The sequence below is a fragment of the Chlamydotis macqueenii genome, chromosome 1 (assembly GCF_036417535.1).
Source record: "Chlamydotis macqueenii isolate bChlMac1 chromosome 1, bChlMac1.mat, whole genome shotgun sequence".
Classification (NCBI taxonomy): Eukaryota; Metazoa; Chordata; class Aves; order Otidiformes; family Otididae; genus Chlamydotis; species Chlamydotis macqueenii.
This window is the reverse complement of record NC_141556.1, coordinates 171,818,731-171,845,855: the sequence shown is the minus strand read 5'-3', so window position 1 is coordinate 171,845,855 and position 27,125 is coordinate 171,818,731. Positions and strand designations below refer to the sequence as shown.

The 27,125-nt window shown below is 40.5% G+C and overlaps 1 protein-coding gene and 1 non-coding gene across 5 annotated transcripts in view; both read right to left on the bottom strand.

The window, feature by feature from the left end:
* Nucleotides 1-2,705: 2,705 nt before the first annotated feature.
* The window catches only part of KLF12 (KLF transcription factor 12), a 251,675-nt gene continuing 227,255 nt past the window's right edge, over nt 2,706-27,125 (bottom strand). For all 4 annotated transcript variants that reach the window (XM_086771780.1, XM_086771778.1, XM_086771782.1 and 1 more), the window contains 2 exons: nt 24,874-25,031; nt 2,706-8,243 (listed from right to left, as the gene is read on the bottom strand). In XM_086771780.1, the coding sequence (XP_086627906.1) occupies nt 8,062-8,243; nt 24,874-25,031 (340 nt within the window). In that variant the 3' untranslated portion in view covers nt 2,706-8,061. The remainder of the gene's footprint in view (nt 8,244-24,873; nt 25,032-27,125) is intronic.
* TRNAK-CUU (transfer RNA lysine (anticodon CUU)) lies at nt 23,930-24,002 on the bottom strand. The gene has a single exon. It is a non-coding gene; the product is annotated as a tRNA-Lys (tRNA).

Genomic DNA, 27,125 nt, shown 5'->3' with positions numbered 1-27,125 from the left:
ACTTTCCAATATAATGCTATTTTTGACCCCACATGTTGATAGTGGTGTCCAAATCTCTCTTTCACTTGAAGGGTATTAATGCGTGTGTCTCTGTGTGTGGCTTGAAGGGCTTAAGGCTGATGGTGCATGAAACCTCAGTAATTCATTACCATCTCTGTGTACCTCTCTATGTTCTATTGTAAGTGCAAATGGGAGATACAACTTTTTAAGGACAGACAGCAGGTCAAGAGAACATACTGTGTAGGCGTTCAGCAGAGAACATATATTACCAAGGAGGCAATGTATAGGACGATGAGGAAAGAAATAAACCATGTTTCTTTCAATGAAAAATAAGATGCAAATGTGGCAGTGAAAAATAGTTTGAAACCAAAAAGAATAGCATGAACTGTGAATTGTGAAAAAGATTATTAGTTCAGCCATGAAGATTATGGCTCAAACTGTCTTTCCAAGGAAGCTTTTTACATATAGAAAGGCAGAACAGAGAGAAAAGCAGTATCTGAACCTACTTCTGGATTTCATGGTTCATGCTTATGACAATCCATCAAAGCCATCACCTGTGGTCCCCTACCAGGCACTGAACTATTATTTTTTAAATGCAGAGGTCACAACATGGAGCAAGGTTTAGCAAGTCAACGTGTGAACCATCATTCAGCTCTTTTATAACCGACACCGTCTTGGCTACTGAAACTTCTGAGACTGAGCTGGGGAAGATGTTGCAGGTCACACATATGGACAGTAGGACCTCAAATGTTTTTTTCAATTGTTATTTTTGCAATAGCTAAAATACACATTCACAGTTTTGCTAGTCTGGAGGACTGGACAACTGTGTACTGAACAATCCAAAAACTACTAAAAGGGCAACTCAGTTTATTTCCGAATTTAAAGTCAGTAAGCACAAGCTGCTACAGTTATGCTAGCAAATCAATAAACTTGAGAAAAAAACCACAACTCTATTTGTTTTTCAGAATGAAGGAAAAAAAAGCCTGGCTCATTTTGGGATGGTGAAGACAAGATGCCGTGTCCTACACAAGAACTAACACACATAGGGCTGGAGTCAGCCAAACCTCCCAACATTCCAAGTTTCTAAGGGTGCCTCCTCATAGCGTTGCTGCTCCAAAACAAAGAACCAAACCCTCTCCTCCAATAACGGCCTAGGTAAGGGGTAAGAAACTGATGTTTCCTTTGTCCTTCTGAAAACAAATTCCCTAGCATGAACTGATTCTTGTATGTGCTTAATATCTGAAGATGAAGTTCAGGATGACAGAATAAATACACGCGTGTTCTGATGGGATTATTTCCACTGGTGCCTAACATTTAAAAGTAAGTTGTTACTAAACCAGCGGTCTTGTCCCATGATTAACTGATATGCGTAAATATCTAATTTTTACATGCAAATTCATGTGTGGTTTTTTCACACCTGCACTTTCTTCTGTATCTGACCATTTTCATGCACACCCAATCCTGTGTCAGTGAATAAAAACCAGCACCCATTTTCCCTCTCCAGCAGCCACTCATTGATGGAGGCAAAAGTCTAGGCAAAATCTGGAATTTTTCAAATACAAAGTTCAGCCTGGATAAATGACAGGCACAGATTTAGAAGATGGAAAGCAATCTTCCTTGGTAAAGGTATTAGGACAACCAGTTACATTTTGATCTCCAATAAATTTGTTTTTAGAAACAGAAGAAGCATGAGGGATGGCATTACACTGCTATTTTAAGAATCCATTAGCAGTAGCTAGTATTTTTTTTTTTTACAGAAGCCTACCAGATTAAAAAAAAATTAATAATTGAGAAAAAAAAAAGTGGAAGAGTCACAGCTAGCTGTTTTCTTTTAAGATCAATTAGTCTATTGATGCAAATGTTTAAGTCACTCAGTACAAATATCTTACTCCATTTTAGCAATATTGACTTCTTGCTTGTTATTCATACAGTCTTTAGACTGATAGTCCCCACTTTTCTCACTTATTTGTCCCCAAAAGAAAAAAAAGTTATCTGTTTTGTCCACCAGTTCTAACATGATATTAAATACTATAAGCATTACATGATGAATAAAAAGGAGACATAAAGTGAACTCTTGTGTGTCCAGAGTTAAATGCAGAGGATTTTTCAAGAGAATCCCCGTTCTACCATATACCCTACAAAAGCTCCACTGGGCTTATTGCTGGTTTTTGGATCATTTCACTAGAGAATACCCTGGATACATGGGCATATCAGACATAAATTAGGAAGAAATTCCCTAGAACATTACTGGACAATGACCTCCATTCACACCTACTGAGAATCAACATGGATATGAGTCATTTGTAAACTAAGATTCATTTTCTTCTTACAAGTATATGACAGATGTTAGCTGAGAAAAACAACTAAAACCTCTAACACAGTATCTCAACATGTGAAAATACAAATGGCACTTCGTGTTTGTTTCTGTGCTGCATTATTGTTCTGTGGGTAAAATTTCATTTTCACTTTATTCTTAACAGAATCCCATAAGTTATTGCTGTGTAAAAGTATAGGAACATCCCATCAGTTCTAGTAACAGGCACTTCCAGTTTCTGTTTCATCTTTTGAAATAGATTTTAGGCTCTCTTGCTGAAGTGTATGTGCATTTTAAATGTCACAACGGTCCTGCTACAATTGATTTTGTTGACACGTTACTGCACCTAGAAGACTAAACTCCCCCGGAATGAGCACAGAGTAGCTGCCTATTTCAGCTCTGCAACCTTTATTCAAGAAGCATTGTAGTCAGGGAAATACAAGAAGAAATAAAATCAAATGAGAGTTTGCTGTTACTGTATCTGCAGTTCACTGTAAAATGCCAGAATGCAAAAAAAAAAACACAACAAAAATAAAAAACCCCAAAACCTTTCATATAGTTTTCATTTTGATTGTGGTTTTTTGCCTTTATTCAGTCAAAGACATTCTGAGCATTGACTTACTCGACACTGAAGGACTCAGTACGACTTCGCTACATCACACGCCATCTGCGAAACAGCAAAAAAGTGGCCACTCCATTTTGCAGAGAAAACATGCTCTGACAAAACAGAATAATCCACTTCTTATGCTTTGTGTTCAAGCTTTGCAAGGCATTATCTTACCATTTTTCCTGATGAAAACGAAAGGATTTTTAAAAATGTATTTCATTTTACTCATTTACACTCCATGTAAAATTGTGAGTTGAAAATACTTTTCCACTATATCACATATATTACAGAATGTTTAAACTGTTACAAGCATAATAAAATACTTTCAAGGTATTTTGATTTCTAAAGATGCAGTATCCTTATATTTGTGTAATAAAACCTGATTTACTTCAGTAATTGATCAGAATTTAGGCATTTTTAAGGTACCAATGGGCTTGACTTCATAAGCACTCAATACGCAGCAAATGTTACGCTGTAACAGAACTGTGCAAATATAACAATCATCATCTCCAAATTTCTTTGTGTGCTTCTCAAGATATAAATCACAGGCAAAGGCATAATACAATAATACCAGCTGGTTTCTTAAGAAAGTAGTCTTTTCTTTTACTGTGTTTATTTCCAATTCTTCCTTTTCTGATTTTTTTTTAATTTTTGAAACAAACTTGGTTTTATCTGCGCATGGGTGGGAGACATGTGGAAGTGCTGGGGTTTATACGCACGAGGACATGGATGAGCATGGGGGAGCAGGCTGGATTTACTGATCGATCTTTAGACTGGTCTGCTGTGGAAGATGCAGTTTCACACATTGACCTTTCCAAACCAAAGTTCAAACTAAAAAATAAGTGGGATACTAATGGTGAAACTTACTCTGATTTTGAGGCACTCACCTTCAATAAAGGAGAAAGAGATTTTTTCCATTAAACAGCATTTATTATCAGAAGTTATATTTATAAATGGTAACTAGAATACATTTTCAGTGTGGCTAATGGAAAATGAGACTTATGATCACTGTTATTCCCATGATTAAAGGGGAGAAAGGTTGTCCAGCTATTTGTCCATGCTCTGCACTGTGAGTTTACCCCAAACATCAACATCACTGATGTCATTTTTAACACTGTTAATTTTGTTATACACTATTCCAGCAAATAATCATATATACAAGTCAGTCTAAATCTATTTAATTAATTGTGTAAGCATGACAGAGAATAAGGAATACTGCATCTTCATCTCCAAGTATAAACTGCTGTTGCAATGAGCCAATTTTACAGTGCTGAATAAAACAGGTGTTCCAAAAATAATGACAATTTTAAATCTAGAAAGTTCTGTATCAAAGCTGCTTGCTCGTTAAGTTTTCCTATAATGCTGGCTACTGAGATTTCCTGACAAATCCATTGAATCTGACACTTTGTGGCATAGTTTCCCTTGTAGCTGTAATGGGCACGGCGGATATTATCCATCCTTCCACACCGAAAAGCATAAATCTCTGTCTTTCTGAAAGAATGGGACACTGTATATTTCTCTCTCTCAGCTGCTCAATTAAAATGGACCTACTGTGTTGTGTCAAAATGAGATCTGGTATTTCTGTGTGCTAGGTATGATGTAAGCCTTTGCCACAGTTATGAAATATCATAGACCTGTGATAGGATATCAGGATTTTTGAGGAAGCTACTGTGGAGCAATTGCCCTTGGTCTTTGCACAAGCACAGAAGTTTGGTGGGTCTGAATGGCAGCCACTGATGGAACGACACCCTGAGAATCTAAGGGACATCAGCTCCACATCCAAAAACCCTCCTCCCACAGAGTAACTTCTCTTAAAATACTTCTGAAGGGGAAAACAAACCAGAAAACAACCTCACAGAGTATTTGAGGTCAAAGCCTGTTGGTGCTGGTACGAATGAGAAACTCACCAAGAACCTTCCTGGGTACATGAATCCCAGTGGTGGACTACTGCTGGTTCTGTAAGTTGACCAGAGGTAACAGTAGCATGAAAAGCCCTTACACAAGTGCTGGAAAGGTTAAGGATATACTTCCTGCCTGTGAAATAAGACAATCTAGCATACACTCCTTTACCTTTTGGCTTCATTTTGTTACCACTGACATGCTCGGTGCCTGCATCCCTTAGTGTGAATGCTGCTTTAATCCTGCATCACCTTGGGGTTCCTTGAATAACACCAGACTCTCTTTCTGTTGCAGTGTTCCCTGTCAATAAATGGGCAACTAGCTGAAAGACAAGGGATTCGCACAGACCAACCTCAGCCTTGGGAGATGAGCCTCCCCAGGGTCTGCTCCTCCGTGGGGCAATTCAGAGCTGAATGCTGAAATTTAAGGCCTCTCAGTTGCTCTTGGAGGAGTTTTTCTCTCTCCACTGCCTGCAGGAGAAGCCTAAAGAGGACCTGGTCTCTCCTGTTTATACTCTGTCTTTGTGAATAACATCAGAGACAATCTCTCTCACTGCTCCTCTTGTATGCTAACAGAATGACCTTAAGAGTTTCTGGTCAAATAAACTTAATTTTCTATGGGAGAAAAAAAATCACAGAGTCTGAAAGGAATTCTGTATGCCATCGGCTCTTCAACTGAATTACTGCTATTCAAGTAATTAGTTGGTAAAATGTTCCTGGGTAGGAAAATAATTTATCAATTGACTTCTACCTGACCTGACCTCTTTCCCTAAATGCTCAGAACGACAGATCCATTTAAGGGGAGGATACTGAAGAACACAGAAGACAGACCTCAGATGTGAGCTATGAACCATTTCACAACACTGACAACCAATTTTTTTTAAAACCAACAGCAGTAACGCTGCTGGTAAAGACCAGTTGCTGGTGCCCCATGGCCTATCCAGAAGCCCTGATCCATCGCAGCCTTTTCACGCTTTGCACAGACACTTAACGCCTCTGCTTCATTCCTGATTTGGAGCCAGATACTGAAATGTTGCCAAATCTGGTGGAAGTTGTTTACCATCATGGTCAATGGGAACTGATAGAGGCGTTTTTCCCACAACGGCTGTGAGTAATTTCTCTCGGGTTTCCCTGCTGATCACTCAGCAGAGGAAAGCTTGAGCTTTAACAGTACTGAAGTTCTTCTTTCAGAGAGCTGAGAAACTATCTGGAATCAGGGAATATTAAGAATGTATTTAAAGACAATCAGACTCCCGGGCCTGTGAATGCTGTTAGAAAGTATTATCTCAGTTACATCAATTCTCAATTAACTGTAATTGCTTTCAGCCTTTGTATGGGTACTCTGTGCTGGTTTTTCTTAAAGATTACCCCTTGATTTCAGAATCCCCCCAACATTACTACGGCTACTTCAGGAATCAGAAATTAATTCAGACTGGTCAAACATTTAAAAACGAACAAGTGGCATCACAAGTTTAATCTGTGCAATTCCTGGAACCAAATATCCATAATTAAATGCATTGTAAAATACCCTTATGTATACATCTTTCGTCTCTAAGCTATAAAAATCTCAACACTTAAAAAACGTCGCCAAGCCTCCTCTTTGTCGAATTGAGCTGAATAGGCAGATCCTTGTGAAAAAAAAGGAAAACAGAAAAACACTATTCTGTTTGCAGGAACAACTGATGACTAAGAGTTTCTCTCTTTCCTACATAATTCAATTAATACAAATTGGTGCACAATTATAGGGCTGTATGGGAATGATCAAGAATTTCCTTTTATTTAATCTGAAAAGGCTTGGATTGAAAATCCCAGCAGAGGCAGCCACTGGTACCCATATAAAGGGCCATTTATATCACACTAGACAACTGGCAAAATCTTGTTATTCCCTAACTCCCAGGGAGAAACCTAATGTCTTGCAGAGCACCACTGCAGAAACATTTCTCCTTCCTACGTATGGTTCATCCATTGACTTCTCAACAATCAGCTCTTTCCTTTATCTTTCTTGCTTTCCAGACACAAATATTATGTTTAAGGAAATGAAAGTACTTAACTGTGGCACCTAGCAGGTCAGTGAAACCATCAGAAAGATTAACTTAAATGATCTTAAGTGCTATTTCTGCATACCCCCCCCCTTTTGTGGGTGTGAAGTAGATTATTGTCTTGAGAGCCATTTTACTAATTATTGCTTTTTTCTCTGCAAGAGATGCAGCTGTTTCATCTCTTGTTTTGTTGGTACATTCAATTCCGTCCTGTCAATGACTACACCACCAACCTTGGTACCAGTGAGTGTAAGATCTGACTATTTCCTTGTGTTCAAATAACGGTCACAGGGAAGAAGATACCTGTATGAAAGAAAACTGCACGTTGAGAAGGGGGTAGTAGTTTTTACATGGGCTCTTTCTATACAAATCAGAAAATGGTTCTAAATAAGTCCATGGTAAAATACAGATACTTAATATTGTACTTGCAGCAGAAATGCTGCTGCCCCTTGTTTATTTTACAGACTTCCACAACAACATCAACAAAAGAAAAGAAAGGAAAAAAAAAGATAAAAGAAAAAGGTTAAATGGCTGGTGTCCTCTAGGGCATAATGACAAATTGTGGTACAATATTAAAATGCCACCATTGTTATTGCAAATGTCTGCTCAGGCGACCCTTCAGCTCCGACAGTGGGACCTCTCCAGCAGAATCTTCTTGCCTGCTCACACACAGCTTGTCTGTAGCACAGCTCTGGCGTAACGCTGACACCGGCCAGATGGTATTCAAAACAAGGGGAAAAGATGGGATAATAGAGGTCTAGCGGTCTTGCTCTCATCATCATCATCACTGGTTTGCGGTATCTAATCCTCCAATCAGCAGTGATTTTTCATGAACAAAATGTCCGACAGCTGAGAAAACATACAAGCTATAAACACTTTTTTTTTTTTTGTCAAAGGATGCAGCATGTAAAATAATGCCCATTCCTGTAGCATTTCGGCTGCTATTTCCCAGGTGATTGTGGTGACACTTTCAGGGGGTAGCCATGCTGAGGGGCAGACGGGGTTAACTTCAGGTGGCAAGGAGAAGAGTGGCACTTCTTTTCCTGCTTTATTTTTTTAAAATTTCTGTTATTTTTTTTTGTTACGGACATCAGGGAAAGCCCTGCCTGTTAACACTGCAGAGGGGGATTCAGCCCTGCTGAATTCACTCCGGGTAGGTTAAGAGACCCAGCTCTTAAACTCGGCTGGAACAGGTAGCGTTTCTCAAACCAGCATGTGCCTGCGGCGGTGGAGCGCCAAGTGATCTGAGCGGGAAAAGCTGCGGTCACAGTCTGCACACTTGAATGGCTTCACTCCCGTGTGCTTGCGGTAATGCCTCGTCAGTTCGTCGGAGCGAGCAAACTTCCAGGTGCAGCCTTCCCAGGTACATTTGTAGGGTTTTTCTCCTGGGAGAGACAAAAGAAGGAGGGGAAGGGGGGGAAAAACAGGTGGTGACTTTCCCCTTGTTGCTCTTAATCCCCGCAACCCCCTCTGCACGCTTCCCGTGAACACCCTCTGCCTAGGGGTTGCTTTAGGCCAAATTACACAATTACGAGGTACCAAATTTGCTGAATATAAGGAAAGGGCCTTGAGATTTATCATTCCTGTGGCATTCACATGACTAAGAAAATCAACAGGATTAAGGCAACAATATAGATCCTACCTTGCAGGGGTGATGTGAGGATTAACATCAGGACAAAGGGCTGCGTAATTATTCTCATAGTTTGCTGCCCTCATCTCATCAGGCTACACTTTCTCCCAAAAATGGCCAGAATTGCTTGATATTTCAGCAGCTTATCACAGGCTACTACAGACTTCCAATTATTTTTATGCGGTTTATGAAGGTTTCTAATTATTTGTGTGAACAGCACTGCAGGACATTTCTTAATAAGCTGGTAAAAATGAACTACGATTTCCCAATTAAACATAAAATTTCAATCTGCAAAGCATCCTCTTTATTTATTGCACTTACTTTCAGTAAAATTAATTTTACATGTAAGATGTTACCAGGAACTTTGGACAATTTTAAAATGTATTCAGCCATGGGACTTGCACAAAGCTGTTGATAAATATGAATTTACTTCGGTGAGATCAGACTTAGGTTGTCTAGATTTTTGGAACATTTCACTGGTCGCTTTTTACTTAAAGTGAAGTACAACGCTTGCCTCATGTTCTGTGTCATATCATGTCAGAGGAGAAGATTAATACAGTAAATCTGGATTTTGTGCTTTCATAAACCAAGCTGTTACAAAATCCCATTTTTGCTATGTTTATAGCCTATACTTATTTGTGATTTCTATCACCAGCCCTCAATGTCTGCATGTTAAATGCTCTGGGCAGTTACCTTGATCCCACAGCCAAGCATGCACCAAAATTGAGGAACGCAAACGGTGAGGTCTGTATGTATTTTCCTTTGGTCTGTCAAAAATGTTTTTTTTTTACCTTCCCTTCTGAAACCAGCTAATCACAACCAGGATAACAAAAGATGATCTCAGCAACAACTGCTTCCTTCATCAGGCACAATCATTCCTCAGTTATTTATTATCTCTCATGAATCATGAGCAGCTTGTAAGAAACTATTTCAATTATATGAACCAGTGACGCCACACTTGCTTTGTCGTAGGCAGCACCTCCCTCCATGCGTTTCTTCAAAAGTCAATAAATTCTTTACTGAGAGCCCTTGGTTTCAAAAGAAAATTCCCGAGTAAGAATATCATCACAAAGTTCAAACAGCCCTGAAAAGTCCAGCTGAAACGGCCATGGGTGCCTCTGTAAGGAAATTGGATGCTTTACAGGCATGTCAGCAGGGTTGTCAGCAACATTTGAGCTCCTTGGGTTGGTACCTTCTGTGCACCATCTGGGCTGTGCTGCAGTTTTGATGTCAGATGGGGGTGGGAAACAGTTGCCGCTAGGAGAACCCAGCATCTAGGCTCTGAGGTGACCACAGCCCGTAGCCGCATCAGCAGCAACTTAGCCTAGATAATTTTAGAGCTGTCAGCCAAGCACAAAGCACCAAATTGTGTTCATTGCCCCGGGCGGCCACAGCGTTGGGCACCTGGAATCCAGCAGCTGCCGTGAGCTGGACAGGCACGAGCTACGTGGCAGATGACGGGTTGCACACTCTTGCCAATGACACAGTGCTACAAAATGTGCTCAGATTTGCCACTGAACTGTCTCTCATACATATCTCTGCCACGAACAGTTGGTGTGGAGCACCGTACAAATACAGCGGTACTCCCATCCAACTTCGCAGGTCTAACCGCATCAACAGTTTCCAAGTGGAGTGCTTGCCCCGTCCATCCTCAATGTACTTTTAAACTCTCTTTTTGTTTAGACTTTGGATACTGCTACCAGTTGGTTTATTTGCTTACAGAGACTTCCAGAGCAAAGCATGGGGATATTTGTCAAGCTTTGGATTCTTATTTAAAAGCATCTGAAATTCTAAGTCTCTCCTACCATGAGATCCTTCCCCTGCAGTAACCTCTTCGGTACATAAAATTCCAGATCTTCCTTCCCTTAGTAGAAGACAAATGGAGAATGTGATGCAGGAAGGGATGATTGGTGAAAGAGAAATACCAGAAATAGTTTGCTCATCCATTAAACCAGTATCACTTGGGGTAAGAAACAAAAGTCAGCTGAGGGAAGGCCGTGAGTGCGGGTCACTTGGCCGGAGTTCCCAGGTGTTGCTTCCAGCCTCCCTCCTCAATGAGTCCTGCTTACCCAGCCCCTATAGAGCTATGTGAAAGAGACAGGACTAACCACATTCCTCTCAAGCTATTTACACCACTGAAGGAAAATCACTCTTTCAAGCTAAACCTAAGAAGACCTTTCATTATTTTCAATTAAATATATGTGTATAGCAGAAAAAGGAAAAAAACAGGGAAAGCAGCATTACTCTGAAGACATTAACTGATATGCACCTTAAAAAAGCCATTGCAAATAAAACTGTGAAAGATACGATTTTTCATTTATTAATCAACAACATCTTACACAAATCTATTTTTTCGAGAAAGAATAATAACATTACTTTTTTTTTGTTAAATACCTACATTATCTGTGGATGCACAAGTGCTAGAAAAAAAAAATAGTCTTCATAAGCAATACTACACTAACTCCTAACCTTTTGTTTGGTACCATCCCAGACATGAAGACTAACCACTGAGTTTGGAAAAACCAGAAGATCCAGGAGTTCAAAGGATGGAAAAAGGACCAGGAGAAACAGAACTGCTAGAGGATGGGAAGCTGGTGTCAGGCATCACACCCTAGCTTTGGCTGGCGAGCTTGAGCACTCATAGCTGAAATTCTCAATACAATCAACACAGAGAAGTTGGACCTCAGCAGGGCAACCCAGAAAGCAGTGAGTGAGGAGATGGACAAAATCGGTCAGTTAACTGGAAGAAACTAGCACCAATGCTTATATTTTTTATATATATATATATATACACACATATATATTTCTAAAGCTATTTCAAGACCGGATTGTAGTGAAGTTGAAGTAAATACTCAATCATTTTGACTCATACACTTCTGCCTCTGTATGAGCACTTGAGTTTAAGTGTCTAAGGAACTCCCGGGTTCAAAGTGTGGGCACGTTTCAGCTCCTTCGATGGCCTGGCAGCCATCGGAGCAAGGGTACAGAGTTACTGTCACGCACCCACACACTCAAGTTCTCATTCAGCTCTAAGGAGAAAAAGCAGGTGGTATGAGTCTTGCCTAGGGTAGCAGAAACATGGGAAGGAAGAAGACAAAAAACAGGGGACAGTTTTTGGAAAATGGTAGTAAAGAGAGCTGCAGAAAGAGACTAAGAAAATGTAGCAATTAACATGAGGACTAAAAAAAAAACGGAAAAAGATAAAACCTTATCATGTTAGTTCAATCTTCTGAATCTGTAAAGCCTTAGACTTATAGAAGCTACTCATTTAAAAATAAACACCTGAAGCTGTGAACATTTCCACAGGAGCTGACCATCTACTTTCACACTTGTCTTTGAGAGCTCAATCGTTTTGATCCAAAATCTGACAAAAAGATGCCAAAACACAGAGAAATTGTATTCTGATGTTATTCTGCAGCTCTGTTTTGCAATTCAGGGACAGTGAGCAGTTTGCCATGACAGGCATTTACAAGGATCAAGTGGGACCCTGGAGCATGAAAAAGTTCTTCCAGACAGTTCCCTGTAGAAAATTAGTATATTCTGTTGTTTGGGGAAGTTAATGACGAAGTTTTAAAGGTATGACTCAAAGCCCCAAATGGAACTAGTAATTTTTAAAATCTTCTATTAACAAAACATCTATTTCTAAGAGCCCTCCAAAATCTTGCCTTTTGTAGTCCAGATGCCACAATCCAAATTAGTTTAATTACTTTTACCCTATTATTTTTCTTACCCTACCATGACTCCTCTCACTTAAGCACTTAAGAACATAGTTACAATGGTTACTCATAAATCTCCCTAAACTCAAACAAATAATGAATTAATAATGCTGAATAATGAACAGTGTTCAGTCAATCCTTCCAAAATTTTCCACCCTCCTCGCAGCCCAACATCTGTCTTCCCAGATCCTTATTCATGTCCTCTAACATCCGGAAGATAATTCACCTAAGAAAATAAATCTCTCTCAAACTTTTACTTTACAATCCAATGACATTTACATATTCCTTCAAAAAAAAAAAAAGTCCTATGTATGTACGAGCTGGGGACCATGTCATGTAACAGATGAAGGGATCAGGATCTGTTCTACTCTGGGCAGAATTTCCCACGCGGTACGTTCCTTGGAAGTTATCCTCTGCTCATCAGCTAGCTGGTATCATGGTATTTGATCCCAGACGCTTCAAAGACAGGCACCACAAAAATACCCATGTAAATAACGATGGGCTATTCTGCCAGCAGGCAAACTGCTCTGGAGCTCCAGGAAACAGAGCCGGGCTAACGTTCCCTAGGCAAGAAACTTTATTTACTGCAACTGCAGATGTCCTGTGTACCCGCTGCACACTTGCAGTTCCTTTCATTTGTGTATTATTTGAGCTTCATTTATTCATTACTTTGGCAGGCTCTTGGCAACCGTGTCATTAAGTAATGATGAGGTAACGCTGCCTACTACCAGGACAGAAAACATCCTAGTGATCAAGTTCTAAAACAATTTATTTCTTTGGCATAAACTCACTCCTCTCTCTGGTATTACAGATGAGTGCCACGTCCCTTCCTATTTGTGTCCTCCTCAGACATTCCCAGCTATCCAATTTTTCTGCACATGTAATTCTCACCATGACTCCAAGTTATTACATCACTTCTTTGTAGCCCCTTCCTGCAACAATACTCAGCATTTTGAAATACTGGTAACATTTTTATTCCCAATAACTGTCAACAAGAAAATACACACATAAGGGACTAGTACAGGCTTGGCCATCTAGTGAGACTTTTCTGTATTTAAGCTTTCCATCACCCAGTGAAAGAGTCACATGCTGAAATTCCACTTTTGAGAAGACAAAGTTAGAAAAGCACTTGGAAATGACACCTGATTTATAGGTTCCAAACTGGGAGGATGGGAGCATAGGGGACATGCCGTCCCTCACTCCATTCACAAAATCCAATGGGTTTAAGTCAAACTTGCACAGTCTAATTGGTGGCAACTGCCCAGTTCTGCTATCTACAGTCACTTCTTTATACACTCAGTTTTTATTTCCATTACTCTTGAAGGAATATTCCCCACATAAAACCAGAGTGAGGTCCTAGGGATTCAGCCCATAACAAGTTGAAAGAAAGGAAATAATTCTTTACTGTGAGGGGGGATGAGGCAGTGGAAGAGGTTGTCCAGAGAACCTATGGATGCCACATCCCTGGAAATGTTCAACACCAGGTTGGATGGAGCTTTGAGCAACCTGGCCTAGTGGAAGATGTCCTTTCTCATGGCAGGGTGGCTGGAACTAGATGATCTTTAAGGTCCCTTTCAACCCAAACCATTCTATGATTCTATGAAATAATCGAGCAAGCATGCCTCTGCCTATGTTTGATGATGTTAAATTTTCTAGTCAAAGTGAACAGATCTCTTCAGGGCTGAGGACATCTCCTGGTGGTTCCTGCTTTGGTTTCTACTACAGGATATGACACAACATATATAAGGCATAGTATCTACGTCAGCTGGCTTCAGCTTCCATGCAAACACTAGAACTATTTGAGAACATGGGACAATCACTGCACCCATATTGATAGGACTCTGGGAGGGGAAATCGTAAATTGAAAACCACAAATGATGGCTAATTAGATTTTGCATTTCTACTAAAAATACGCAATTTCAGGCAGCAAATAATCTTTTTACAGCAAAACCACTATCTGATAATGAACATCCTCAGGCACTCCCAGAGGAAAAGGGCAGCTTAGCTTTTAGACTTAGGGGAAAAGGAAAAAATGACAACTCTTAGGTTTTGTGTGATATTTTTATTAGCATAATTTTTTAATGAAAAAACATCAGAGCACTTATAAAGCACTTTCCAACTTCAAAGTGCCTTATAAAGCTTTTTTTTTTTTTTTAAATGTAATACTTCAGAAAAGTCTGTCTTTGTAATAGCACTGCGTAAAAAATATCGTGCCCATTCTGCAGGTAGGAAAACCAACACAGTGAGCATCAACAACCTTCCCAAAACTGTAGAGAAAGGGAACAGCAATGTTATGACTCCATATATTAGGAACATTGTACTTTCTGTAATGAAACCAGTAGATTTCCGTTTCATCCCTTTAAAAGTTTGAAATATTTTCAATCATTTTTATGCAAAACCTCCAATTCAATTACTTACATGTCTTTCTGGAGGTCATTTAGGATCTCTGTTTCCAAGTTACTCATTCGCTATATCTCTTTGGCGAACACAGTGAATTTGACTTTTGTGTTTCAGTATTGTCAAAACATGCAAATAAAATATCTTTCTGGGAAGAGATTAAAGTTTCGTATCAGTTGAGCAAGTCTGGGAAAATAATTTCTACGAGCAGAACAGGAACATAGTGTGCTGCCTGTGACATGTCTTGAAATTCAGGTTTTCTATTTCTTGTTCTCAGTATGACTTAGGCAAAGCACAGGGACATGGTTTCTTCATGTGAAAACTGCGAACAAAACAATTTCTTCAAGTCAAAAATATAGTGACAGCCTACACCTTAAAACAAGAAGAACTTCATCACACTTTTGGCAGCTCTTGAACCCATTATTTACAAGCTCCGCTTCTGATAACTCCAGTGCAAATCCTTTTCCCACATCTCAACACACAACTATCTTTTCATGTCACTGTACTGCTGAACTTGGGTCCCGTTTGTGTCCTGGCCCTTCTTGTCACTCCCTCTGTGTCTTGGTTTCGGCTGGGATGGAGCTAATTTTCTTCTCAGTAGCTGCTCTGTTTTGGATTTAGTATGGGATATGGTATGTGAAGAATGTGGATAATATATTGGACACTCTGCAAGATCAGTCCTAGTTCAGCACCCTTATCTCTTTCCTCCTCCTGTATATTGTCCCACACAACCCTCTAGGTCTACAGCTGCCTCAGTTTACAAATCCCAGAAAAAAAAAACTTTTGTGACCAGACTCACAAGACCGTCATTCTTTGTAGTTTAAGAAGGCAAATCCATTACACTAGTCTCTGCCCTGTTCTGTCACTGCACACACACAGAAGAGAAACAAAGAAGGAATCCAATAAATTTCTGTTCTATTTTCTCTTTTTTAGGTTTCTGTGCAGACTTTGCATACCTAGTATGCATACCTAGTACTATGTGAGATACAAATGAATCAATGCTCTGGGACAAGGATTAGTTATGTACACTGTCAAGGGCATTGCTGATGTAAAATGGTAAATGTAATTTACCAACAAAAATACACATGACAAGGGAAAAAGATCATTAGAGTTAACGTGACCAAGACACCACTACATTTCATAACCTACGTGGACAAAACACGGAAGTGCAGAAAACAACCCCTTGTCCCACACAGGTATTATCTGATCTTTTTCCTTTCTCATGAAACAAGAAGTTTTTGTAAAATTTCCCCAGTTTTCTACCTACTTATTTGCAAAAAGTCGAGACTAAAAAAAACCCTAGCTTTCAGGCTCTACCAATTTTTTCCTTTCAGCCATGGAAAAAAGCAAGCAGTAAAAAAAACAAGACCTGAACAAAACAATAAAACAAAGGCTTTTGTGATGCTTACTTGTAGCTTTGAACACACTCCGCTCTCAAAGACCATGTTTCCAATCGAAGGCTGCCCTGAAAAGGACACGGTGGACACAAGCAACTCCAGACGCACTTCCCGAAGGACCCAGTAATGGACTTTTCAGTAGCAAGTAGCTATCTCAACCCCTCTGTTGAGGACTGAGTGGGCTGCAAGAGTTAACATCCTTGGAAACCCGGTACTGTGTATTTACTTCTCCAGGTCTGGGTGCAGCATCTGGGAAAGTATTTTAGAGCGAAAGGGAGTAGAGAGGTCTTTCTCGCCTTCATGCCAATGCAGGGCTACACATGGTAGACCACAATCATGCGTGAGACCTTAGATGAACTGCAGTTCTTTGGAGGTAGAATATTAAGTACTAAATGGTTTACTTAAGAGAAAATTTTATTCTGCATAATGAAATCATCATTATTCCCTCGTGCCACACACAGACAAAACACATATGCACCCCATATTTACAAAGTCAAGGGGCACTCTTGCAAATATTTTTCATAACCTAGAGACTGAAAGCAATCACAGATGCAATTAGACTTGCTTTCCCATAAAAGTGCCTTGGAATAACCATGTGGGCGCTCTTCCATGTCGGCACAGCATCAGACCTACAATGCAGAGGAATGACTCCTCCTGCGTAAAGGTGAATTCAGAGCTCGCAAAATGCGCCAGAAATGAAATAATTTAACTTTCCACAGAGCGGCTATTGGAAGAGAACGGGATGTACAAGCTCCTTGTGGTATGGACACCTGCCCATAAGTAGCTAGACTCAGACAACTATCTCATTAGATCCAGAGGTTCCCGTTTCTGAACATCACCTTACTAGGATGTGGTGGCATTGGTGAGCCTGGCTTTATACCCTGGTACATACTGCACCAGCAGATACTTACTTTTAAATATATTTCTGTCCTGAAATCTGAACCCCGTCACATCAACGGGAACAGGTTGAGGCTTCAGCAGCCCCATTTATTAAATAATCTGGTTGTCTTCTAAATAGAAACTGCATGTAGAAAGAGCAGAAAAGTTAGAAATGAAAACTTCCATGAAATATACCGGGTTCCACACTGGAAAGCTCTGCTGTTTATTGAAACTGGCTGTAAACTTTAAACACTAAAACAAAGTATTTCTTAAAAAATAAAGTATCGCCCAACACAAATAGAACATCCTATTTTACTTAGAGCAAATTATTTTTAAATTGGCTTTGTTTATTTAAATTCTCAGTTTCTGGAATAGCATCTGAACCCGCTGTTGCACCTTTTTTCACCCGACAGATTTACGTGGACGTGGGAGAGCTCTGGGACAAGGGCCTAGGGAGCACATAGGACATGAGAAAGAAAAGCCGGGCTTTTGAAGAGCGGGTCTGGAGTGTAGGTGACAAAGAGGTGTTAATTTTAAAGGAGGCCAAAAATCTACACAGTTCAAGTCGAATCCAGAAGGATTATTTTAAAAAATGTTGCCTTCCTCCCAGTATTTGTCTAAAGAAGGGATTATAAACCTGTAAATATCTCTTTGGAACTTATAGCTAGCAAAAGGCTTTAAAGAGACCTTAAGAAAGCAACAGGTAATAAATGGAGTTCTAAAACCTACAGAGTAAAAATAACCTTTTCGGTGCCTCCAACTTCTTAATTCCACTCTGAAATTGCTCAAAGGAAAATGTGAACAAAGACTAATGACAGGGGCCCTTTCATATTAAAATAATATATGGAGCAACAGTGAGTGAGAGGAATGCAATGTTTGAAAAAGTACAGGCTAAATAAAACACCCATGTACTCACTAGCCCTCTCTCTTCTAGGGTGGTGTCTCAACACAGCTATAAAGGAACATCTCAGGGAGGAAATGCTGTCATTTTCTCAAGTACAGAACTGCATTTCTGAGATGTTCACTGTCTCCATGTAATGCCGCTGAAGACCCCCTGACACTGACAAATAGGCTTCATTACGTCTGCAGCAAAGGTATTTGCTCTCATCTCTCAGGAATTATATAGGTGTTGATCAAGGACAAAGCACCAAGCACCAAAAAAATTCACCTGGCCTGGGGGCTATATTCAGCCCGCCTCTGTAAGCATCTAACGAAGCAGCCACATCTTCTGCAGCAGTGGCACCAAGAAGAGTGATCTGGACCTGGTGCTGGTTGGGGCTTACAGATGAAAAGCAGCAGTTGCAGCCCAGTATCTGAGCCCCACAGAAGGTCCTCTGGTTACAGCCTTTGTCCTCCTCCACCACTCCAAGGCAGGAGCAAAGCCACGGCTGTGGCTACACGATGCCCTACGCTCACAGACGAAATCCAATACCACTTCATGCAACTGGAAAGTCCCAGACTTTTGCTGTCACTGACCCCAGAAAGCCACTCTGCCACGCTCCTCCAGAAATTTGTAACTAATGACTGAAATAAAGTTGCACAGAAATACAGAATGCTGATTACTCCTACAATAAAAGAAAATTCTGTGGTGGTGAGACACAGGGAGTAATCTCTTCTGTATCAGATGTTGTAAAATTACGTCCCACATAACCTCAAGCAGGCATCTTCTTTCTTTATTGACTTCTTCAGGATGATTCACACCATGTTTTAAACTTCGTGGGCTCCTCCATATGGTAAAAGGGTACCCACAATGAGATACAACTGGATTTAGCTGTGAGCAACTTTAGATGTGAAATCCAGGACAAATCAAATTTCCCTTTAAATGACTATGTAGTTGGATTTCTTAAGTCACAGTCATCATGCTAGGCACCGAGTTGGGACATATTCACACCAACCAGTGTACTCTGCATACTTAGAAAAAAGGGAAGAGCTTTAAATCTCCTCCACATGTACTATCCATTACACGTGTTTCAAGTCTCTGTGTTCTTTAGCAGGCCCCCTAACAGACAGCATAATATGCCTCCTCAATTTACATAATATGCCTCAAATTTACTTGCTGTCTCTATTTAAGAGGAGACAGATGATGTCTATGAAAACTGGATCACGATACACAAAAGTTACCTTTGGTACCAGTAGGTCCACGACTCAGGTTAAAACAGAATATCGCACACTAGGATTTGTAGACTAAATAGCCCGTGGATTAAAAGTGAACGTAGCTTCTAGTCACGGGGTTGGCCAGTGGGACAGTTTGTCCATGACCAGGTGCACCATCACATGCATGCCCAGAGACATTGCCCACAGCCAGCAGCCACTGCCCCTTCATTTTCTCTGTTGGCAGTCAGAACCTGCCAGCTTTGGCTATTTGTGTTTGTCATTATTTAACGCATTAACAAGGCAACAGAAAACAGCATGAACGCAAAAGGGTTTGTGTGTTTGTTGTATGATCACTGTCAGCTACCCAAATGGTGTTTTCATTTTCTAATGTCCCCTTTGCACTGTTACAGCAACCAGCCCAAAGGGTCCTGTATGTTTGTTCTTGTTTTCCCTCCTCTTTCTCCCTAAAACAGGCTCCCCTGACCTCTCATCTTTCCATACAATCCCTTTATCCACAACTATTATGCTGACTGAGGCTATAATCATAGAATCATAGAATGGTTAGAGTTGGAAGGGACCTTCAAAGGTCATCTAGTCCAACCACCCTGCAAGGAGCAGGGACATCCCTGACTAGATCAGGTTGCTCAGAGCCTCATCCAGCCTAGCCTTGAACGTATTATTTCACCAAAGACTTCACTGCTTTGTATTTGACCTGATAAATGGTGTGACTGTAAGGCTTTGTCCTGCTGCCTTCACCATATCTAGCTTACAAACCTATTTTCATTATAGTTGAAGATGACTGAAAAATAATGACAAGGCAAGTGAAATTTTGCAGGAAAATTGCAAATTTTTGACTATTTTGCAGCTTTCCATTGACATTTCAAAAATGTCCTGCCAACTAGAGAGGAGGTAAAGATCTATGTCCTCAATTTCATGGCATGAAAATATCTGCCTGCATTTTGCAAAAATAATGTAATTATTTAGTGCATTTTACAGTTTTTGCAGACCTATGATTTCCAGTTTCATCAACTTCACAGAGCAGTTATTAAAGTCTAGTTTTTATAACCCATATCAGCCTCTCAACAGAAGGCATGATTTGACTCTTTGATTTACAAAAAATATATCAGACTTTCATCGTCTCTCTTCAGAGGGAACATAGTCTGGAGATCTTTCACAAACCAGGACTAGTAGAAAAGTAAAACAACAACTGATTAAGATAAATTTAAATATTTTTTAGAATTAAATTTAGATGGGGGAAAAAAAAAACACAGTGGAAGGAACCAGTACTACTCGGTCTGCAACGCTCCATCGTCCTACTGGAAGCATCAACGGCAACTTTAGTAGCACCTAAAAGGCCAGAAATAGCCGTTACGTATCATAAAATAACACTATGGTTGTTTCCCTTCCCGTCTTCAAAGTAAAAGCAGCAAACTGAAGAACGTGAGTCCCACCAGGGCTGTTTGGGCACAGACCTCACAGGGAACGGGAGCTCCAGCTCTCCCCATTCCCGGGGCTGACACCAGCACCCATGTTGAGCGTAACGCAGACATACACAGACTGGGAATGAAACCCAGGGCTGCCACTTTTCCCATCCCCAAGATTACTCATTTGTAGAGTCACACATTAGTAATTTTCTTTAAGTTCACTGAAGCAGAAACTAACTCAGCACAACTTCAATAAGCCAATTTCTCATCGTTTCTCCATGTGGAAAGAGTTGATAAACCTGAGCTGCGAGACTGGATTGCCTGTGAGCCCCGAAGGCTCTCCATCACACCCGATACCTCCTGATAGCTTTAGTTGACAATTTGGCAAAACAACAACAAGAAGCTGATACTAGACAGAGAAATTTAATACCAGTTCTTGTGATTTATGAAATGCTCTAACTCATACAGGTTTCACCTGCAGGTTTTCTCGTTGGCGAGATGATGTGCAATTCAAGCTCGCCCCCCAGTGGACTCCAGTACACTAAGTTTTCAGGACACTGTTGAGAAGTCTTGGGGAGCTAGATGCTAGCATACATAAAAATAACTAGGGATCACTCTAAGAGAATTAAACGCAACTGTCATCGCCTACAATATTTTCTTTCCATTTTTAATTAAGTTTAAAAGAAGTATACCTTCCAACCAACAAAGCTGTTCGAAATAGCGCATTGTTTTTCCCTCTGTATCTAAACAACTGCGCATGTTTTAGTGGATATGCATATACAGTAAATGAAAAAAAAAATAGTTCTCAAACACATCCTGCTTAGGTAAACAATTGTCAGCAAAATCAGTCTGCCTAAAAAAAAAGTCCAGATTATGCAATGCTGAGTTTCTGTGATCTTTTCTCAGAAAATTCCCTACTGAAACTTGCTCACCCTTGCGTGCAGAGCTGTCATACTTCATTTATACTCATCCAAAACTGCACACTAATTACTGTGGGTCATACGTGAATAATTAACTTCTTTTCCCTGAAGCAAAACTAAAGACCAAGATAAAAAATGTAAGATGAGATTAATACACAGTGTATACTCATGGTCAGTGCTACAAGTCAAGTCAGAATACATCAACTTCTTACCAAGACCTATGAAGTGTTCTGTAAAACACATTTAATTTTAACAGCATGATACAGGTTTTTCTCACTGGATCTGTTGGCTAAATTCAGTGCTCACCTTCTCTCTAGACCACACTTCCTTTATTGCAGTACGCATGAAGATGTGACAATAGAAAGCAGATAACAGCTAACCATCTAATCAAGGCTTTTGATTGGATTATTTTTTTTTTTTACCCCTGAAGGAATAAACCAACTTCCAGCATGACTGCAAAATATTTCAGGCAGCTGCCTTCTAGGGTGGGGATTAATTTCAGCCAGCTAACAGGTAGGTATCCGGGCTTCCTCTGTAGTCAGCAGTGAAAGAGAAGCATCTTTGCAAGCCAAGCCCTGGGGTCTACCTGAAAAGGGAATAACGTGCCCCAGAGGTGCCAAGCCCTCTTCTCTGACTACCCAGAGATCCCAGACAGATAGCACAGCCTAGACACCCAGCTGCCAGGGAACCAAGGCTGGGGAGATGGATCCTACGATTACAGCAGGTACAGAAACTCCCTTCATGCTGCTGGAGAGTTACAGCTGCAAAAGCTGTAATTACCAATACCATTTCAAGTCTTCAGCGCCCAGTTTTGAGCACCCTAAGTGCACAGCCTGAGATTCAGTGGTGCAGACTATCTAACATGGGTTTGGGTGCGTTACCCACCAGCGCTGTTTTGCCATGTGAGATCACTAATGAATTACAGACTTATCACAAATGTGATTCTCAGTGATGGAAAAACGTCACAGCTGAGAAGCGCCTTTTGCATTTCAGGGGCTAATCTGGGTGTGACATTTCTGAGGTTGTTCACATCTAGTTTTGTAACTCAGCTCCTTACACCGTGCTTGCTTATACTCCCGGGCTGGTCGCCAGCCTTACAGGCTAGAAAATACGTGTGGTATAAGCACGTAAGTGTTCTTTTTTTGGTTCAACCCAAAAAGTCTACCAGTTTCACACCTCTGCTGGGCTTTCTGCCTTCTAACCCGCTACAGCCATATAACGCTCAAAGGGTGATACAGGCAAGAACAGGGAAACACCTTAGAAATTAGGGCAGGGAGAAGACAAGGGACAGAATAGGGTTAGATAGGAACAAAAGAAATAAGGCAAGAACGACAGAGAACAAGGGTAAGGGTATGCAAAATATATTGGAAGGGTAGTGACGAAAGACCACACTGACGACGGGAAAGAAGAGGAAGAGGAAAAAAGAATTAAGACATCATAAATTAAGAGAGGAAAAGGCACAAGCATTAATGGGAAGATATGAAGAAACTAGAATAATCGGCCTGGAGGGAAAGGTAATGAAATTCCCAGATCACCAGAACATTTCCACTGTTTAAGGAAGGGACTCTTACCTCACAGAAATTGGTTTAATGGGGATATTAGGACGGAGCCTTGTTCAGTATTCCCCTCAACAAAAGTCCTACCAACCAAAAGACATATTGGAAAGAGTGATGGAGTCGTGGCCTCACTTGAAATGGAGAAGCCACCACTTAATTTTTAAAAATAATATCTCATACTCTTTAGAGTACATCACACCACAGAAAGTGCCAGCAGATTCTGAACAAAGAGTAACATTGTGCTACATGCTAGATAAACACCATATTTTCTCCATGGAGTTATCAGAACGCTGAAGTACATCAACAGCAGAGAGATCAATAAATTTAATTTAAGCAAATCAGCAGCAGAGTAAGGAACAGCACTGAAACTCATAGCATGCTGTCCACTGCCTTTCTAGCCATTCAAATTATCCCCTTTGTCTTGGTTTTGACTGGGATGGAGATAATTTTCTTCCCAGTAGCTGCTGTGGTTTGGATTTAGTAAGGGGTTTGGTATGTGAAGGATGTTGATAATACACTGATGTTACTAGTTTTTGCTAAGAGATCAAGGACTTTTTCCAGCTTCCCAGGTTTTGCTAATGTGCAGGTACAAGAAGCTGGGAGGGGTATAGCCGGTACAGTTGATGCAAACTGGCCAAAGGAAGTATTCCATACCATAGACATCATGCTCAATATATAAGTGAGAGTTGGCCGGTGGGCGGTTCACTTGCTCTCTCTCAGGAAATTGCTGTTCTGAGATTGTTGCTCAGGATCGTTCTGAGATCACTCTTGGTTCCATTCTGTGATCACTGCTCAGGATGGGCTGTATCAGTCGTTGAGTGGTGAGAAATCGTGTATCATTCATTTTGTGTCTTTTATTATCCTATATTTCATTATTATAATTATATATATATATAAATATTATAACTTCCTCCTACTAACCTGTTTTTATCTGAACCCATGAGTTTTCCTTTCTTTACAATTCTCTTCCCCATCCTACCTGGGAGGGGAGAGAGTCAGTGAGCGGCTGTGGGGTACTTAATTGCTGGCTGGGGTTTACTCACGACAGTCTTTTTTGGTACCTAATGTGGGGCTTGAACCCACAACTTCGGGACTAAGAGTCCCATACTCTACCGACTGAGTTAGCCAGGCCTCTTCATGCCTGCATGGTACTTAATTGTTGGCTGGCATTAAACCACGACATCCTTTTAAATTGTTCTTGATGACTTAAAATTGCTGCTCGTCAGTTTATCCACAATGAAATTACAACAATTACACATCACTGCTTCAGCTACCCTTACGTGCCTGTCATGTAGACTAGTAACAGCCCATAAAGTTAATAAGGACACCAGGTATTGATTAACTGTATTATCATGACTGAATGGGACCCTACTCATCCAGGCACTTCTCCTGCATCTCCGTTGCAGGGAGCTAGTGCAACCTGTTCTCACAAAGTGACTGACTTCCCTCTGCAGTATGTGGTAGATGCCTCTGGAAGCCTCCAGAAAAAAATACTGACTTCTTGAGTTTACACTTGAGTTGAACTGAAGCATTTAGTGGCACCTAGCATTCAAAGTCTGTATCTGTAAAAGCAATCTGTAGTAGCTCAATAGAAGCAAGTTTGTAGAGCAAAAAAAATGGTGCTGAAGATCCATGTCCACACTATATGCTTTTCTTGAGAGCTGTCTTTGGACTAGCTCTGGTTGGTCCCAAGAAATGACCACCTACTGTTCACTGAAGCATGGTAGGTATGTCCCTGGAGGCCATTTTTCTGTTTAGTTTCATCTGAAAGGTGTCCAGTTTGTGCTGAGATTGCTCTTGTGCTGCAAAGTGGGGATAACAGGGAAGCGCAATTCAAAAGCATGCTCTCGATCTGCACCAGAATATCAATGCTGATGCACTCACAAACATCTCTGTTATTTAGGCACAGGCCTCTGCTCTTAGTGTAGGATGATGAGTTCAGTATGTCCTGAAAGAAACCCGCTTCTCTTAACCGTGGTACACAATGCCAGCAACGCCTTACCTGTGTGCGTCCTCCGGTGAGCCTTCAGGTGGGAACTTTTTGTGTATACTTTGTTGCATCCCTCAAAGTCACACCGATGGATGCGCCGCTTCCTGGAGTCTGGAGACTCAGATCTTCTCTGACGCCTTGTGCTCTCAATACTGAATGGTGAAATTGAACTAAAAAACAGAACAGAAGTAAAAAATGAAGCAAGAGCACGGTGTATATCCTGGGCGCTGAAAGATCTGCTGTAATATATCACTGTGCTAGAAGTGACATTAACAATTAATTATTTTGTTTTCTACAATGTAGTCCACAGCACGTATTTGAAACAATTTGTACTTTTGTACTAGAGCATATTTTCCAGTATAAAATAATTCAAGTCTTGATTTAGAAGTGCTTATTGCCAGAGAAAACACCACAATCCTCGAAATACTGCTCCAATAATGAAGTAGCCTGACTTTATCCGAGCTTTATTTCTGTTTTACACACGTCCAGATCCAAGCTCCCTGAACTCTGCTTTCTAAACAACTTTATGTATAGCCTCCATAATTTCTCTTTGACAAGTTTAGATAGATAAAAATCCTGAAACTTTTAACGAAAAAGCGTTTCCAGTACCCAGATCTGGACTATGGACCCTTGCATTTGGCCAAACACCTGTTGTTTGCTTGCATACAGATTGCTAAGAGAGCCATATCACCCTGCAGCAGTGATTTTTCCATTTACTTATTTAACAATTCTCAATCTATCACTTGCAAGTCAATGAATTTTGTTCCCTTTCAGACCACTGATAAATAAAAAAGTTTATTAGCGCAGGGTCAGCAAAAGATCCCCACAGAAATGCCTATGCTCAACGAAAATATTCCATTTACAGCACCATCCTAGGGCCTATCGATTATCTCGACTTTAAGCAAATAAAAAACATAATGATGAAGCCATATTGCTTTATTTATAAATACAGAAAGTACTGAGTCTAATACTTAAACAAAGCCTGATAGAAGAATGCACTTGCCTTGGTTAGATAAACTTGCATCATAAACTATTATCAAGGCAGTATGCCAAGATCCAAACCCTCATCGACTTCCATTAATTACATTACCCAGCTATAAATCATTATTAATTGATCGCCTTATCAACACCATTATGTTTATACTGCACAGCAGTCACGTTCACCCACAGTTATACCAGCCTCCTTAGCTACTTTAAGTACTGGAACAACATTGGCCCTCATTAAATTTCTGGGGCTTCCCCCACATTCCTGGGTTTATTGACATTCAAGGTAAATGATCTAGAGATTTGTCAGCCAGCTCTTTTAAACTCTTAAGATGCAAGTTTCCGGTTCTCCTGAAAGAACTTGTGACTGTCAAATGAAAATGAATTGGAGGAAAAGAAATTGAATCTGATCACGAAAAGAAGTAAGCACCCATGGAATTATGGAATGGTTTGGGTTGGAAGAGACCTTTAAAGGCCATCTAGTCCAACCCTCCTGCAAAGAGCAGGGACATCTCCAACCAGATCAGGTTGCTCAGAGCCCCATCCAACCTGGCCTTCACTGTTTCCAGGGATGGGGCATCAACCACCTCTCTGGGCAACCTGTGCCAGTGCTCTACCACCCTCATTGTAAAAAAATTTTTCCTCATGTCCAGTCTGAACCTACCTCCTTCTATTTTAAAACCATTACCCCTCGTCCTATTACAACAGGCCCTGCTGAAGAGTTTCTCTCTATCTTTCCTGTAGGCCCCCCTGAGGTACTGGAAGGCCGCTATAAGGTCTCCCCAGAGCCTTTCTTCTCCAGGCTGAACAACTCCAACTCTCTCAGCCTGTGCTCACAGGACATCTTTGGGGAAGCTAAGACACTAAGAAAGGCATTTGAAAGAAGCACTGATGTTGCTGCATCTGCTGAGAATCTCCAGTATCAACAGCAATCTTCAACCTTCCGTTACAACAGCCAGTGCTGTTACAGCTATAGCTACTCTGCCATAAACTCAACTTCCCGGGATTTCCAGATTTTGCTGACAACTATTTATATTGGGTTAAAATTTCACATAAAGCATCCTGCACTTTTAGCATGAGAATTCACTGATGTTCCAATTATCTGCATTGCAAACCTTTAAGCCTTCAATTAATGGTAGTTTGAATTATGCATTTTTCTTTTTGTTAAATATTTTTACAGTAAAACTCTAATTTAAAGCACTATTTAAAAATAACGGTGTACTCCCTTTCTGACAGTCCTCTTTATCTCTTAACACTTGATATATATTCATATTTCACCT